General features: G+C 34.6%; 1 protein-coding gene across 5 annotated transcripts in view; it reads left to right on the forward strand.

Moving 5' to 3' along the window:
* Positions 1–17,730, forward strand: part of LOC149808247 (girdin-like) — a 192,340-nt gene that overhangs the window by 80,872 nt on the left and 93,738 nt on the right. For all 5 annotated transcript variants that reach the window (XM_089975398.1, XM_089975403.1, XM_089975410.1 and 2 more), the window contains exons 6-11: positions 4,598–4,720; positions 7,734–7,888; positions 11,111–11,192; positions 12,469–12,540; positions 12,987–13,073; positions 16,785–16,931. In XM_089975398.1, the coding sequence (XP_089831524.1) occupies positions 4,598–4,720; positions 7,734–7,888; positions 11,111–11,192; positions 12,469–12,540; positions 12,987–13,073; positions 16,785–16,931 (666 nt within the window). The remainder of the gene's footprint in view (positions 1–4,597; positions 4,721–7,733; positions 7,889–11,110; positions 11,193–12,468; positions 12,541–12,986; positions 13,074–16,784; positions 16,932–17,730) is intronic.

A 17,730-nucleotide genomic window follows, 5' to 3' on the forward strand; every position in this document is an offset into this window, starting at 1 on the left:
ATGTTCTTGCATCCATAGGGTGTTTTGCTCTGTGAGTCATGCAACCATCAACAATTGTTTGAAGCTCGTTCTCAAAAAACACCAGACCCATTTGAACTGAATTTGACACACAGAAACATGGCATGATGAGCTTTCTGATTTTGTACAAATGATACTGATCCACCTTCAAATGTGGCCACTGCTGTTAAAAGTAGAAGAGTTGTTGCTTAGCTACGATCAAATATGGCAACCATTGCTAAAAATTCTAAAAACCTTTAAATGGCTTATTCTCAAGAACCCCTCAACGGAATTTGATCAAATTTGACAGAAAGTATCCTGGCACAGAGGCTGTCATGCTTGTACCACTGTTGCTGATCACCATCGTTTATGGCAACCATTACTAAAATTAGAAACAACTTGAAATGACTTCTCCAAAAATGTTGAATAGAAGTTGATCATATTTGATAGCATTCTGGTATGATGACATTTTTAGTTTGTACAAATAATGCAAAGCCACTTACAGATGTGGCTATTATTACTAAAAATAGAACAACCCTTTAACAGTTTTATTTAAAAACTTGAATAAATTTGACCAAACCTGAGGGAAAGCATGCATTCATGAAGATCTTTAATAGAGGATGCCATTCTGCCATCACCTATGGCCACCATTATTAAAAGTAGCAAAACATTTAAACAAATTGTTCTCAAAAACCAGTGGGCTGAATTTGACCATATTTTACAGAAAGTATCCATACTTTCAAGTGGGGGCCCCGAGTGGCCGAGTGGTCTAAAGCGCTTTCCGTTACGGATAACTGCCATCTCACCTCTGTCTGTGTGAGTTCGAGTCTAGGATTCGGCTAATGTGGGTATGTGAGAAAGCTTGCCAGTAGCTTCTCGTGGGTTGGTGGTTCTTCCCGGGGTTTTCCTGGGTTCTTCCTCCACCATTAATACTGGCCGCCATGTATAGCCTATCGTGTGTTGAAAAATGGCGTTAAACCCCACAACAACAACAACAACAACAACAACAACAACAACTTTCAAGTGTGTACAACTGATTCCAATCCATCATCAAATATGGTCACCATTATTGAAAATAGAAAACCTTTAAATGGCTTCTCCCAAACTGCCAAACACAGTTTAATCATATTTGAATGAAATCTTGCTGCCATGAAGATCTTTCAGATTTAAACACATAATGCTGGTCCACCATGAAATATTGCCACGATTATGAAAAATAGAAATACATTGAAAAACAACATTGAATAAAATTTGATCAAACTCTTTGGAAAGCATCCTGGCATGCAGGATTTTGAACACTATATATGATACTAGTCCACCAGTAAATATGGCTCCCACTGCTGCAGATAAAATAAAAAACATTAAAAACTTCTTCTCAAAAACCACTAAATAGAATTTAACCAGTTCTCATAGAACACACCTTGGCATGAAGACCTTCCAGATTTGTACAAATAATGCCTTTCCATCATCAGATATATCCATCATCACTGAAAATAGAAAAACATTTAAATGATTTCTCTCAAAAATCACTCAGATCACTTTACCCAAATTTAATAGAACACATCCTGGCATTGAGGATTATCAGTTTTGTACCATTGATGCTGATATACTTTCAGATACCACTAAAAAGGGAAAACCTTTTGACAGTTTCTTCACAAGAACGAATTCCTTGTTTAATTTTCTTTCTTTTATTTTATTTTTCATCTTTTTAGTACAAGTTTTTTATTGCTTCTCCTCCTAGGTTACTTGTAGGATTGCCTTTAATCTTTACATACACACATTCATCTTATGGTCTAGATCAGGGGAGTTATTTCCTGCAGCTGGCAGTGTCACCTGAAATTTGGAAAATAATTAATAATGCAAATTTTTCTCTTCACAGCCAGCCAGTTTTGAAAACAATTTGATCGTTACATCGTTTACTTCTTGTTTCCAACATTTCAACATGCTACCTTTTATATGAGAGCCGCTTCCACTGTATGAAAAGTTTTCATTGATGTAGCCCTGGGCCAGTGTACTAGTTATCTCGTCACTCTTCTGGTGATTTGAGTTGGAGACCTCTGGTCTAGATGATACTAAATGAAATGGTATTGCTTTTGAGATCCAATATGGCCACCACAGTGACCATTTAGAAATATTATTGCTGAATCATGGTCATATCAGCATGGGCTTTTCACTGAAATATTTCATATGTTGTCTAATTGGTCCTAAATAAAAATGGTGCTGATCTGACCTCCAATATTGATGGTATGGTAGCCATCCTGAAAAATCTTCTTTTTACTGCTCCTTCTGAATAGATAATCATATCAACATGGAATTTTCACTGAAAGACTTTTTTTGATGTCAAGTTGGTTTTAGATGAAAATGGTGCTGATAAGTTGTCTAAAATTGCCAACACATGGGCCAATCTTGAAAACTTTGTTATTGCTACTTCACCTGAATGGATTATCATATAAACATGATATTTTACTGTAAGGACTTCTTTTGATATGTTGTTATGCCTAAATGAAAATTGTGCCAATCTGATGCCCAATATGGCTACTATGACAACCATTTTGTAAATCTTGTTATTTGCTAGTTATACTGAATATGGTGAAGAATTATCATAGTTGATTTAACATTCATGAGTTATAAGGAAGAAATATTCTTATATTCAGTTGCTTGAACATTTTTAGCCTAGTAGAGCATCAGTTCCTTCAAGAGACTCTTGTTATACTGATGTTGCCAGTCTGCCATTAAATATGGCTGCTGTTGCTAAAAGTTAAAAAACGAACATTTAAATAACTTTCTGAGAAACTGCTTAACAGAATTTGACCAAACTATAAACAGAGCAACCTGGCCTAAATTGCCTTAAAATTTGTACAGATAATATCAATCCATCACTAAAAGTAGATAAACATTTGCACAGAGTAAAAACTGCTGAATGGGATTTGACACAGTGTGTCCTGGCATAGAGGTCTTCCTTATATTGGGTAAATGATTCTAATGTGCCAGCAGGTATGGAAGATGATAGAAAAGCTATAGAAACCTTGAAACATTTGTTCTCATAATATATACAATTGACAGCATTGGAAGAAATTTCAACAGAAAGGGTCCTACTGACCCAGATTTCTTAAGGATGGATGGTCATATTGACAAGGGGTTTTCACCTAAAGACTTCCTATGATGTCTGGTTGGTTCTAAATGAAAACAGTACAAATCTGACAGCCAGTATGGTAGTGTCATGACTCGAGGGTCTTAAACTAAGTAAAAGGAAAAAAAGCAGATTTTAGTAAAATTCAACAAATAATTTATTTCCTTACAATCCCTATGATGCAAAATGAAATATTAAAAGAAGCTTATTATGAATTAAATCCCAATTAATCATAAATATTCTATAACAAGTTCAGAAGTACAGTTTTCTGAATGAAAAATTCCAGTTCTTGAATGTGATGATGTACCAAAGCCTTGAATGAGCTGATGTGACTGCAGTCTTGATGTATCACAATGATAAAATCCAGAATATCTTTGAATGAATTCACAATAATCTTAATGAAATGTTTTTGTCCAAAAGATGAAGGTGCAGTTTTTAATTCCAATGAATAATTTAAATGATTCCTCTCAAATTATAACTGAACACAGCTAAATGACTGATATTAAGATAGGAATGAAGAATTGTTTAATTCTTCCTAATATTCAGACTGGCACATTACTTAAGACACAAGAAACTGCCCTGGACATGTTATTTCCATTGGGAATTTCCATCAAATTTGTAAACAAGGTCAGGTCTGTTTACTTAAATTTTAGCGAATCAGCCTGACAAAAAACAGACCCTAAAATTACCAAGGGGAAAACCAACACCCTGAACTCAACTCCATGTAAACATGTTGCTTATAAATGATCATTATCTACAATCCTGGACAAATGTTAGCTATGTAATATGATGTTTACAAATGACCCTGACCATCTACAGCTCTGGAAAATTTTTAAATACAATATACATAACTGCTGACAAAAGCAGTCATCTTGAAAATCTTGTAATTGCTGTTCCTCCTGAAAGGGAGTCACTGTTGCTGGAGTGTCTGACTCATAATCCAAGGGTCACATGTTGAATACCCACCCAGGACAGCCTGGGTTTGCTGCTTCAGTGAATCATTTTTGAAAAGAATTGGCTCACATTTCCTTGGCATGATATAGCCAATAATGAGTTTAAAAAGCCATTAAAATGATTCTGCAACTATTTAGTATGACCAATATGTCTGCCATGTTGAAAATATTGTTTTCAGCTAATGAAAATGATGCAAATTTAACATCCAGTATGACCACTATGGTGGCCAGGTTGAAATTGGTGTTATTGCTCCTCCTCCTCAATGGATGGTCTTATTGACATGAAATCTTCGCCAAAATAATTTGTATGCCATCTAGATGGTCCTAAATAAAAATGGTGTCAATCTTATGTCCAGTATGGCCACCACAGTGGCCTTCTTGAAAATTAAGTTATTGCTCAAGGATATCAAAGATGTTGTCAACATTCAGCAGTAAAGAAGAAACAGTCTTACCTTGGATTTCTTGAAATTCTTTTCAGGCAGTTCAGCATCATTCCTTTGTATGTTTTGTTATCTAGATCACAGATGATACTGCCTCAGTGTTTCCCATCGAGCAGCCCACATACCATCTGGAACAGTACACTGAGAAAATGTTCAACCATCTGATTCGCCTCATCAAAGAAAGGGATGATGATGCTGAAGTAAGTGTCTGCGAATTACTTCTGTTAATTACTATGTATGTCCAGGGCATTATAAATCCACTTGCCTAATGTTAGAAACAAGCTCAAAATCGGCATGGGCTAGCTCAAGTATGCAAGGTATTTGCCCATAGGAAAGTCCGAAAGGTAGAGAGTTCATTTTGTAGTGTTTTATGTTTTGTATATTCTGTTTTTTTTATACACTGCAATCTTGTCTGTGGCATGATGTCCCAGTGCTAGACATCACTATAAACTGCCACACTACAGACATTGTAGCAGTATGACTGAAAAATTGTTAAAGCAAAATCCAAGTCACACACACACACAATATTGCCACAATGTGTGGGTGTGTGTGTGTGTATGTATGTTTGTATGTATGTATGTATGTATTTATGTATGTATGTATCTATGCATGTGTGTGTGTATGGATATGTAGATATATATGTATTTATATATCAGCACATTTATTTTATGTTGTGTATAACCACCTTCTTCAATTACATAACTGACTACAGTTCTTTGATCTGTATTATCCTTTATTTTGCATGAGATAATGTCAATTTCCTTGTGTAGACATATAAATCTTTACTATTTAAAGCAACTGTTGACAAATAGGAAAAAAATATATATTTTAACTCTGGGCACAATTTCAGGGAGCTTGCTGTATTATTTTTTTTTGAGGTTGGAGGCACCAGTGGCACCAGTCACCCTTGGTGCCATTTCATCCTGTGCAAACTTAATAGCCCTGTTTTTATACACAGATATGTTTGTCTTTGCTATTCTATACATTCTAACCCTCCCATTTTTCAACATGTACTATTTACATATATCTTTTTTGATAACTTTGATTACCGACTATGTTTTCAGTTCCAAACAATGATAAAAAGAGAACAAAAGTTCTAGATTTGTCAGATAGATAAAATGTGATTTGCTTGAAACATTCGTCTATTTATTTTAACTTATATTTAACTTGTAATATTTTCTTGTCATATTTTGTGGGAAGCTTAAGATTCCACTACATAAATTCCTAGGCAAGCTGACTTTCATAAAATTTGTAAAGACCTGAATATTGCTGGCTTTGTCCTGGTTTTTGTGAGTTTTTTTTAATATCATGTGCCATTAATTTACATAGCATTGTAAAAGCACGACTATTTTGAATAACAGTGCACAATAACCTGTTATAAATGTAATGACAATGAAGATTTTATTTTATTGAAAGCCATCTCACCAGTAGTAAAAAGAAAATTGCAATGTTAAGTCAAAGTCATAACTTAAAGTTGAATGTTTAAATTGAAATTTTGATGCAGAACAATTTTGTTTACTTTGTTTAATATGTTCCTTCTGTGACCTTATGCAAATTTGTTTTACTGTAAAAGACAAAACAGCAGTGACATTGTAATCCTGACAGTTTTTCAAAATGATTAACATAATCATTTGAGATTATAAGTTCTGCATGCTTAAAAGTCAAGACCATGAAGTAAAAATAACTTCAGAGAATAGAGTTTGAATTTTCTTCCCCTCAAAATAGCTGATGAAAATTGCTTTTGAAGTCATTTATCATGTTGAAAAATGCCTTCATTTTTGTTTTTTAGTTCACTTGGAAGTAAGTCCTAGTGATCTAACGATATGGCCATGTGTCCATTTTCCATCCTCTATCCAACATTATTTGCTTGTTACCACTCTGGAAGTCGTATTTTTTTTCTCATTTGATTTTAGTCAAACTTGGAACATAGGTTTATATGATCCATACCTTGGATGAGTTTTAAAAAATGAGCTAGATCTATGCATATTAATGAGTTGATCATGGATCTTATAGGCTGTGCATGTGGAACAGAGATGGGGTGGGGGTATATTTTTTATCTAATTTGTATTAAACTTGGAATATATATTTATGTTATATAGACCTTGAACAAGTTTGTTATTGAGTGAGATCAGCACAAACTACTGAGGTCATCTTGCCTCTGATTGGTTGATTTTATTACCACTCTGGAATCCCTTTTTCTGATCTGATTTTGATCAAACTTTGAATATATCAAGATTTGGACCTGTTCATTAATGAGCAAGATACATGGATAATAATGAAGCAATCTTGCACATGATTGATTGAGCTTCTCACAATTCTGGAAGCCATATTTATGTTCCAATTTTGATCAAACTTGGAATTTAGGCATCTATCATCAGGCTTTCAGATGAGCTCATTGTCAAGCAAGATCCTTGCTTACTAATGATGTGATCTTATATTTAATTGGCTAAACTTGTTACCACACTATAGGCTATATGGTTTTGCTTAATAAACTTGTAATATAGGTTTATATATTGATCTTACAGGAGTTTGGTTATAAGCAAGATACATACATATAAATGAGGTAATCTTGTTACTGATGGGCAGAACTTGTTACAACTCAAGATGCTGTATTCACTGAATCTCAAGATACTGTTACAAAACATACAGGCATAATCAGAACGCAAATCAAGCTTTCTGCTAGTGTCTATATTTGTAATTTATAAGTTGACTTTACCTCATTGTGCCTTGTTCAAAATGGTCAATTTTGGTGGTTGTATATTGGAGAAGCAACACCTCAGTGTGCCTTGTTCAAAATGGTCAGTTTTGGTGGTTGTGCCCATCTTCAGTTAAAATGAGCAGAATGTCATCTGATAGTGACCTAATCGGAACGCTCTAAAAATATAAATGCTATTCTGTATTTTTATCGACCCTAGAGAGCACTGGTCTTTGTCTGAACCATTCTGTTTGTGAAAAGATATGAACTGTTTTCCTGAATAGCTGTTTCAGTGATCAGAAAAGTATCTTCAGTTACTGTGTGTCACGTTTGTTGTTGACATTGTGACTATCATGTTCATTAGTGTACTTGTTTGAAAGTTTCTTCAAGACTTCAGACCTTGTCAGGATCATTGAGACTTGTTTTTAATAATCCTTCAAGTGAACTTTACCCTTTTAGTATGTACATAGAGGACTGTTAAACATGGAGTTGACATGCATTGTACCATGTTTTTGCAGGTAATAACAGATTTGGTCTTGGAGAAGGAGTACTTCCAGTCTCAAGCAGAAGGCACAGTAATGTCTGTAACACCACCTGACAGCCCAGAGAAACACCATTTGGTAGTGGAAATAGCAGATGCCAAAGCTAAAATCAGGCACCTCAGACAAGAGCTGTAAGTTCATACCAAAGTAACTAGTAATGGAAAGAGGATGGATTTTTGTTCAGACTGGGGTTGTCGAAACTCAACTTGGCAATCACCTTGGCCTCCATTTGTATATCTGTTCATTTGTCCATCCATACACAAGATTAACATCAAAGTTTTTTATGCTTCACTGGTACAGTCAGTTTCTCAAGTACAGTTGGCTTTGTAGTCATGTTACTTTTCATATGTATACAGCACCAGTTTACAAAATAAAAAGCTTAGTTTAACATGCAGGTTTTTAAGCATTGTCATTGCAAAGCAAAGCAGTCTTTGGAATAGGCTGGTTGGTTTGTCAACAGCAAAGCAGTCTTTAGCATAGGCTATCAACAGCAAAGCAGTCTTTGGAATAGGCTGTCAACAGCAAAGCAGTCTTTGGAATAGACTGGTTGGGTTGTCAACAGCAGTGTGTAATTGTTTTATGCAAACTTAAAAGCTTAATTGTTGTCGTGTTACTTTTCATATGTATACATGCTGATGTGTACAGCACCAGTTTACAAATAGAAAGTTTAGTTTGACATGCAGGTTTTTAAGCATTATCATTGCAAAGTAAAGCAGTCTTTGGAATAGGCTGGTTGGTTTGTCAGCAGCAGAGCAGTCTTTGGCATATGCTATCAACAGCAAAGCAGTCCTTGGAATAGGCTGTCAACAGCAAAGCAGTCTTTGGAATAGGCTGGTTGGGTTGTCAACATCAATGTGTAGTTGTTTAATGCAAACTTAAAAGCTTAATTGTTGTTGGTTATTTCCACTCAGTGTTACTTGCAAATTTACTGTTACTTGTTTGCTTTGTATTTTATGATTTGTGTGTGAGACAGTATCATCACACCAGTCACATTTGTGAATTTATAAACCTGGGGTCACTGTTCATTAAGAGTGGACAGTAGGATAACATTACCAAGATTAAATACATTTTATGCTATTTGCAAACAAAAGAAGGTTTCAGGCATTTATAAGTTCTGTACAAATGTTTGTATTATAAGGGTGTTAGGATAGCTATTATGACACCTGTTTTTATAAAATCTTTACATCCCTATGCACACATTGCACAGATTTGAATGTATTGACATTCTGAGGTTCTAATTACATGTCTGAATAAAACAAAAAATGCAGGTCAGTAACATTGATTACATTTTCATTAGTGGTATAGTCTTGTCTTGCACGAACTGTATGCAGGTTGAACTTGAGTCAGCTTATAGCACTATTTGTGAAACTCTAGTGAACTTTGCATTAATGTATCTCATAATGTTAAGTTATGTGATCAGGGGGTTGTTTTGAATACTATTCCCTTTATACCAAACAGAAATCAGGGTGGATTCAATTAAGCATAAGGGAGATGTAGGCATCAATTTGTTCATCAATTCCATAGGCTATAGCAGTACAATTTTGCATTTAGCTCCATTTGTTCTTTAAGTATTAAATAACAATTGTGAATCTTGATTGATAGGGAAGGAAACAGATTTAATAGTGAAACAATTATACAGTTTCCTTGTATATTTCTTGAACTGTACAAGAACTGTAAAGACAGATACTTGGCACTTTATTTCAGGTTTGAATGCCCTGAAGTTTGTATCATTTAATGATGTCACTGAAGTCTAGTGGCATGTAGCTCTTGGGATATAAATCTGCAATGGACTGTGTTGAAATTCATATATTTTTGACAAGCGGTTGACATGTGGACATCATTTTTTGTCATGCACTGACATGTTTTTCAAGAGTTACACCACTTTTGATTTCAGATGTATATAATATCTTTGATAATTCCTGTATGTACATGTGGTTGCACAGCTTTCGATAAAAATTGCCTTGAAACTTGGTAGAAATTATTGACATGAGTTAAATATGCACATATTGTTCTGTTATTTATTGCCAATGCATTTTCCAGAGTTATGCCCCTTGTTGTGAAGTATATGTACTATATACATGACTTAAACAATCTTTCCAAAAGCTAACTGGGGGCATCAGCGTCCTATGCACACCTCTTTTGTACCAGTATATAGATCAGCTAGTTTCCATTATATCTGAACCTCATAGACCTGTCCCCAAAGAAAATCCATGATTACACAAATAATTTATGCACTAGGAAGAGAATTTAACAATTTATTCATCAGTTCAGATTGCATATTTAGTTAATTCCTAACTTTGAAATCTAATACAGTTGTGGTGGTCAAAATAAAGTGCATTTGTATAGGAGGTAAATTGATAGCTAGAAATAGATAAAGCAGTGAGTGTCCTAACAATCGAATGATAACATAATATCAGTCTGATGGTTAAGTGGGCTTCAAATTACACTGTAAAATTTAAGCTTTCATAGCCTCATGTCCTGACACTTGCTGCAATTAGAGATTTACTTAGTTTAGCATAAGCATGTAGTGAAGCTGTATGTTTTGTTTAGTTTGTCTTTGGTGTGTGTGAAACAGGACAAAATGTATGTAGTTTTGTTTTTACTTGCTCTTATTTTTGTACCATTAATTTTAGGGAAACAAATGTGTGATTTTAAATTCATATTCTTACATTTCAATGCTGTTTGTTTCATTTTTTTTATATAACCATTTAAATAAATAAGAAATGTTGTAGCTTCCACTAAACAGGTGTGAAGATTTTCCAGAAAATATGTGAATGAACTCATTGTTCATTTGCTCAAAAAAGAATATATATTCTGAATTTTGACTAAGTTAATTTTTTAAAAATCCCCAAAACAATTTGCAATTGTACATCAGGCAGTATGTTGAAATAAACATCTTATTTATTTTTAGATGATGGACTTGATTGTAAATTTGAACCCAACTTAATAGATTCATCATCGTTAGTTATATCAGTGATATTAGTTAATTTGGTTTGATGTTATACAGAATAGCCCCAAAAATAGGTTATTTAGTGCCAAGACAGTTGGAGTTAATTGTCTTGCCCAATGACACACCACAGTAGCTGATTGAGCCAAATCCAAAGGTAGGATTCAAACTTTGGTTGCAAGTCCAACAAGCTAACCACTGAGCCACCACAGCTCCTGATATTAGTCGAATCATCAAGGTGGTAAATTTGCTCTCAGGAGTGAAGTAAACATTGTAGGCAACAAGCAGATGTATGCTCCAATATAGCAATGATTGACATCTTGGTTTCTTTAAGACTTTAAGAGTTTTCTTACATTCTTACAGGAAATTTTATATAATATTGTTATCTTACCATTATATCTTACAGGGAAGAAAAACAGGAACAGCTGTCAGATATTTCAGATGAACTAGAGGTCCAAAAAGCCACAAATACTAAATTAAGGAATGAGGTAGGTGGACCTACAAGTTCATGATATTGAACATTTTTGCTAGCTGAGAATTTGTTTACATACCTTCTGTGTGTCCAAAACAAGTATTTTTCACAATAATAGCTGCGGTAAGTAACACAGTATACAGATGTTTTAGGCTAGAATACAGTGATGTAAAATTCAGAATGTGTCCAAACTCAGTTTCAGCTGAAGATTACAGAAGTGCGTTACAGTTACATCAGTAATGAATTAATCAGAAAGTAAGACATTTAAAAGCTCTTAAAAGCTTCATTCATAATTTCTATTATTTATTTTAACATGACTTCTGAGTATTTAACATTATGGAACAATGCACATGCAGGACTATGTCTTGAAATGATGTAGAAGTTGTCCATTACAACAAAATTGTATTCTTATGTCTCTACCCCAACCCCCAAGGGAGGGAGAGTTTTTTTTCCACCATCAGTATGATCAAATCTAGAACTGAAATTATGTGGGGAAAATTCCCCCACCATTTGAAAACTAGATGGGAGTGGGGGGTGGGGATATTCTTATTATATGAGTGATTTAATGAGGAAGTAAAGATAGTGCTTGAAAATATACTGTGGAACTGTCTGGCTTTCAGTTGATTTTACAAAACAATTTTGTTGTAATTAGTACAACTCTCATGTTTTAGACTGGACCCAGCATCTATTGCACTTTCTTGTAAGCATGATATCACAAAAGCTATTATGCATAACCAGACAGTATTTGATATATATTTGATATTTGGATACCATGGAGAGGTTCCAAGACCTGATTGGATTTCAGTGTCTGTGACCTTAATTTGCAATTTTTTTTTTTTAAACTTTAAAAAAAACTTTTTGGACTTTTTATGAACAGGTAGGCTTTAACAATGTTTATTCATTTTAATATGTAGAAGACCTGGTTAGATTTTTAGGCCATGATAGAAATTTTACAATTTTTGACAGATTCTAAAGCTTTTTATTTTTTCAACAACTTATATATGTATAAAATATGTTTAAGCAGAAAGTACAGGAAATAGGCAACTGCATTTTTCCATATGCTACTTAAAGTGATGGAATGTTTTGACCCAAAACTTAAATCCAGATCATAAGATAAAGAACTTTATAAATATGACACTTATAACAAAGTTTTATTTTATTTTTAGTCACTTCAGGTACCTTTGTTTTAGACTCACTTTTATTGTGTGAGGGAAGGGGAACATGTTTTTGCTTTTAAAAAACAGATCTCACTTAATTTCTAATTGATATTGCTTGTTTATTTGTTGTTTTAGAACGCAGAGCTGATAAAAGATGCCAGGTCAGCACGATCACTCAGGGATGAATTAGATGTACTTAGAGAAAAAGTGAGTATTAAAGTAAAACATTTTAATTGGTATGGGGTCAGATAACTTTTAGCAAAGTTCTGAGTTTGGCAACAGGTATTACTTTTGCAAAGTCCTTAAAGACACCATATGATCACCATGTGACGACTCACGCTATAATCCTTTTGCTTGTCTAAATCAAAAGTTTAAATACTGGTCCAGGTGTAATAATTACTTTAATAGACTTTGAGGATACAAGAAAAGATTTCTAGAAGCTCTTCCATTTTTGTAGTACATTATTTCAGATGACTATTTTGATCATTTATATGATTTAGAAGGTACATGTGATCACATCTTTCTTTCTTTATCTTTGTCTTTGTTAAATTCACAGGAGATGGAATACATAAGTTGCTTTTGCTTAACATTTTTGACAGATTATCAACTTGAAAAGCTTGTTCATGGACATATATTTGTATTAAAATTTTCAGATGAACAAAGTAAACAACTTTGAAGCAGAGATTTTGAAGTACAAAGAGAAGCTGACGGAACTTGAGTTTTACAAAACCAGAGTTGAGGTATTATTGCCCAAACTGTTTTCTCCAGGAGCATTTTGTGCAAGCATGTACATCCTACATAATGTGTTAAACCAAATCTACATCAGCTGTTCTTGCTCTAAAGTCTCAAAACTGTTTGAGCTACAGGTGTAAGCTCAAGGTCTGAAAACTTCAATAAACTATAACTTTTATTAAATGACAGAATCATATAACTTTAATGATTTTTTCTTTACTGAAGTCCCACTACGAGACTGCTAAATTGTAATGACCTTGTTTTAACTGCAAGTATCCTCCCAAAATTTGGGGCTTTGTAAACGTTGACTTGAATTTTGTGCCAAACATGTATAAAGAAAACGATGGCAAGTTGCTCTAACATTCAACTTGATACTGCTCCAGATCCTGCCATAAAATATCTTGATGAGTCAAATGGCTGCATTTGTCCATTTCCGTTTAGATTTCAGGATTTGGAGTAACATTCATTTCTCAGAAGTTTGAGTTAAGTATTATTGTTGTTGAAACTGTGTCATCCATATTCTATTTACATATTATGGGATGGCAGATCAGAGTCTGTACAGTTAGCTACGTGGTATACACAGGGTGATGTTTCAATCCTGCCTTAATGAAGACTTGACACTGTGATTACTTTGACTTATGTGTGCATGTCTGTCTGTGTGTCTGTCCAAAAGTACTCTGCCCATGTCCTTGATTAACCTGAATATTGAAGATTTTCCATTCCTTTTATTTCATTGCCATTTTATTCCACCTTGAAATATGTCCCAGGAGTGGGATTGAATTGCAGACCATGGCCAGCTTATTGTTTGTTATTATTTTGTAATATTTAGCTTCCATAGAGAGTTCACTAGAAGAAATAGCATATTAACGATATGAAGTCAAATTTCATGCAAATTAATGAAATTCAATTTCAGCATAAAAGAAGATTTGAAACAAATATCTGACATTATGTTTAAAAAGTTTGTATTGTGCGTACATTGTCAATACATTCATTTTTATTAGTATCAATTTTCACAGTTTTGCAGGGGGCCGCGAGTGGCCAAGTGGTCTAAAGCGCTCTCCGTTACAGATCACTGCCATCTCAACTCTGTCTGCATGGGCTTGAGTCTCGGATTCGGCCAATGTGGGTATGTGAGAAAGCTGGCCAGTAGCTTCTCGTGGGTCGGTGGTTCTTTCCGGAGATTTCCCGGGTTCTTCCTCCACCATTAATACTGGCCGCCATGTATAGCCTATCATGTGCTGAAAAATGGCGTTAAACCCTACAACAACAACAACACAGTTTTGCAAACAAAGTTATATTTTGGTTGGTACTGACATTTGTATGTTTAAATCCGATTGGAAGGAGGACCTAAAATGCTAAAGTTTTCATATAAATCACTGTTTTTTTTGTTTGTTTTTTTTAATTAGTGCTTTTATTATAACCTTGAAGTCAATGAAAGTCAATATGTGACCAATAAACCAGTTGTTCAGTTTTCAAAATTACATTCGTTTAATCCAGGACATAATATAATTACACCGCTCCAGTGGTCTAGTCGGTAGAGCATCCACCCCAGATGCTGAGAGGTTGTTGGTTCGAACCCAAGCCAAGTCATGCCAAAGACTTCTAAAAATGGTCCTAATAGCTGCCTTGCTAGGTGCTCAGCACTAAGAGGTTAGTGTTAGGCCTGGTCGGCCTGGTGTCAGGATAATGTGCCTGGGTGGAACACAGTGCTACATGTCTGCGGCAGCATGATGCCCCAGTGCTACACATCACTTTAAACTGCCACACTGCAGACATCGTAGCAGTATGACTGGAAAATTGTTAATGCTACATTAAAAATCTGAATCACACACACACACACATAATATAAGTTATTTAACTTGAGCAGGCAAAAATATATTATGCAGATATAAGTATATGTAATTTCAGGACTTATCATGATCATAAGATCATGGTTCAGCATGTTTGTGTTGAAAAATCGCCCAATTTTGCTATTATTGATACATACAATGTCCCTTGCAAACATGATCCAAACTTGAGGGTTTTTCTTTAATGCAAAGGAGCACACAATAAATACAATTCTAGAACGGCACTATGCAGATAGATTCCACTTTAGAGGTTTTTGTTTTACTTGCATGTTTCTGCCTTATTTTTGGTCAGTTTTACTGGTATTATTATTTGTTAAGAGCTTGTAAAAAGTACTTTTGTTTATTTTCATAATATAACACAAGGTATAATTTAACTTTCTGCAACCACTGTAAGGTAAATTGTATTTATAGTAAGAAAATCTTGAGTAGTTGCAGTGTAATGCCATCATAAATCCTTTCTTTGATTGAAGGTTTGGTTACATCATTTTTGAAAATGTCACTGTCATTGCAATTTTTGCATGTAACCTATTACCCTCTAACAGGAACTCCATGGGCAGAGGCCAAGATTGACATCACTCATGTCACCACAGTGGCAACATAATCAGATGGTTTTAGAAAAAAGTTCCAACCAGCAGTTTCAGAGGAGACGTTAATTTTTGGACAGATTAGTGGATAGACACACTGACATTAAGATCAATGGATAGACAAACAGACTGGAAGATTAATGGGTAGCCAGATTGAAAGATTATAAAATAGACAGACAGACTGAAAGATTAATGGATAGACAGACAGACTGAAAGGTAAATGGATAGACAGACAGACTGAAAGGTTAATGGATAGACAAACAGACTAAAAGATTAATGGGTAGCCAGACTGAAAGATTAATGGATAGACAGACAGACTGAAAGGTTAATGGATAGACAAACAGACTGAAAGGTTAATGGATAGACAAACAGACGTAAAGATTAATGGGTAGCCAGACTGAAAGATGAATGGATAGACTGACAGAGTTTTGTAGTATCCATGACACTTTTAACAAAAAGCAAGGGGGATAATGGGATTTTTTTTAAACAGTAGTTAAAACTAATTATTACCTTAGCACTTTGGTGGCCTAAGTGGTTAGAGCATCTAACTCAGATGCAGGAGGTCACGGGTTTGAACCCCAGCCAAGTCATACCAAAGATTTATAAAAAATGGTACTAGCAGTCACCTCACTTCGCACTCAGCATTAAGGGGTTAGTGTTAGGACTGGTCAGCCTGTTTTCAGGATAATGTATAGGGTTGGACATGATGCTGCGTGTCTGCAACAAGATGCTTCAGTGCTAGACATCGCTTTAAAAAGCTATACTGCAGACATTGTAGCACTATGACTGACATTTTTTTAAAGCTATGTTAAACTTAGAATCAAACACACAGACACACACCATTTTTACATACACACTGATTATCTGAGTTGATTAAGGAATGGCAGAAAAACACCACATATTTTACTAAAAAGGTAGTAATGTGGAATTATAATAGAATCTTGCTTATCTAAAAATATCTGGGGACATGAATATTGTTTCGATAAAAGAGACAACATTTCAAGTTTGGGTCATCAGGAGTGCGTGTCTCCTGTCTTTTTGGTATGATGGTGTCAATTTATAATTAATAATTGTATATACTTATTATTTCAAAATAGAAATTTAGTGGGTTTGTGTATTTAGCTGAGTGTTAACAAAGTTTTTTTATGTGTACAATACTTAGTTATTTATCCCTGTTGGCAAACAACTGCTATACTTCTAAAATGCCTTGGTAGGTTAACCCTTTTAAATTGGTTTATTAATGAATTTAACACTCTGCAATTGTCTCTTTCTTCATATCTTATGTCAGGAATTGCGGGAAGACAATGCCATCCTGATTGAGACCAAAGGGATGCTGGAAGAGCAACTCAGTAACACACACAAGAGGGTGGAGACTGTGATTGAACTGGAGCAGGAACTTCTGCATTACAGAGAACAGATTGAAGAGCTCAATAGCGTAAGTGTAGAAAAAATAGAGCAAGGTCACTTTAAATTCAGCATTCTTAAGGCATTTTTTAATGAGATTCAGAACATAAGACTATTTTTCAGCTCTCAGTATTCTTTTGTGTTGAGTTTTGTTGGTATTAGGGAAATGAAAGGCACCTGTTTTTGAATGGAAGGTTCCATATACTGCCTTAAATATGGAGAGAAAGTCCTGGTAAGGTAAGAACCACTGACCCACTGGAAATTACTAGCAACCTACATTAGACAAACTGAGATGCAAACCTATGTGCACAGAGATGAGATGTCAATGAACTGAAATGGTAAATGCCTTAGACCAATCAGGCCCCTCCAGCATGGCATATTACACATATATGGACCACTCTTTTCAACGTTAATTTTATTGAATGAGTCGTGTTGCTCAGAATGTTAATACAAATAGTGTTGCATGCAAAACAAATGGGGTAATTTTAGCTATATTTCAAGACATCCATAGGAGAATTCACTAAGCTACAGATCTGAATATCATTTTTAATACTTAACTGGACAAACTTTTGTAGGGAAAAGTCAGGTCTTATTTAAATTGAGCTTGAGTAACCAGTGGAAACAAATTTAACAGAATTTCATTAAAATCATAAATATGCAGGGTCATTCATAACTTGTCTAAATTGTCCATTTGCATGTCCAGGACTTAACTGTAAGTGTGTTAGGCAAAGAACTCAATCAGTTTTTGAAACAGTTGCAGATGTCTAGATTTTAGATATTTAATTTTACATTCCTGCCAGTTACAGTCTTGTTTTTGTTAATTTTCAAAC

The sequence above is a fragment of the Sinohyriopsis cumingii genome, chromosome 1 (assembly GCF_028554795.1).
Source record: "Sinohyriopsis cumingii isolate HCF-2022 chromosome 1, ASM2855479v2, whole genome shotgun sequence".
Classification (NCBI taxonomy): Eukaryota; Metazoa; Mollusca; class Bivalvia; order Unionida; family Unionidae; genus Sinohyriopsis; species Sinohyriopsis cumingii.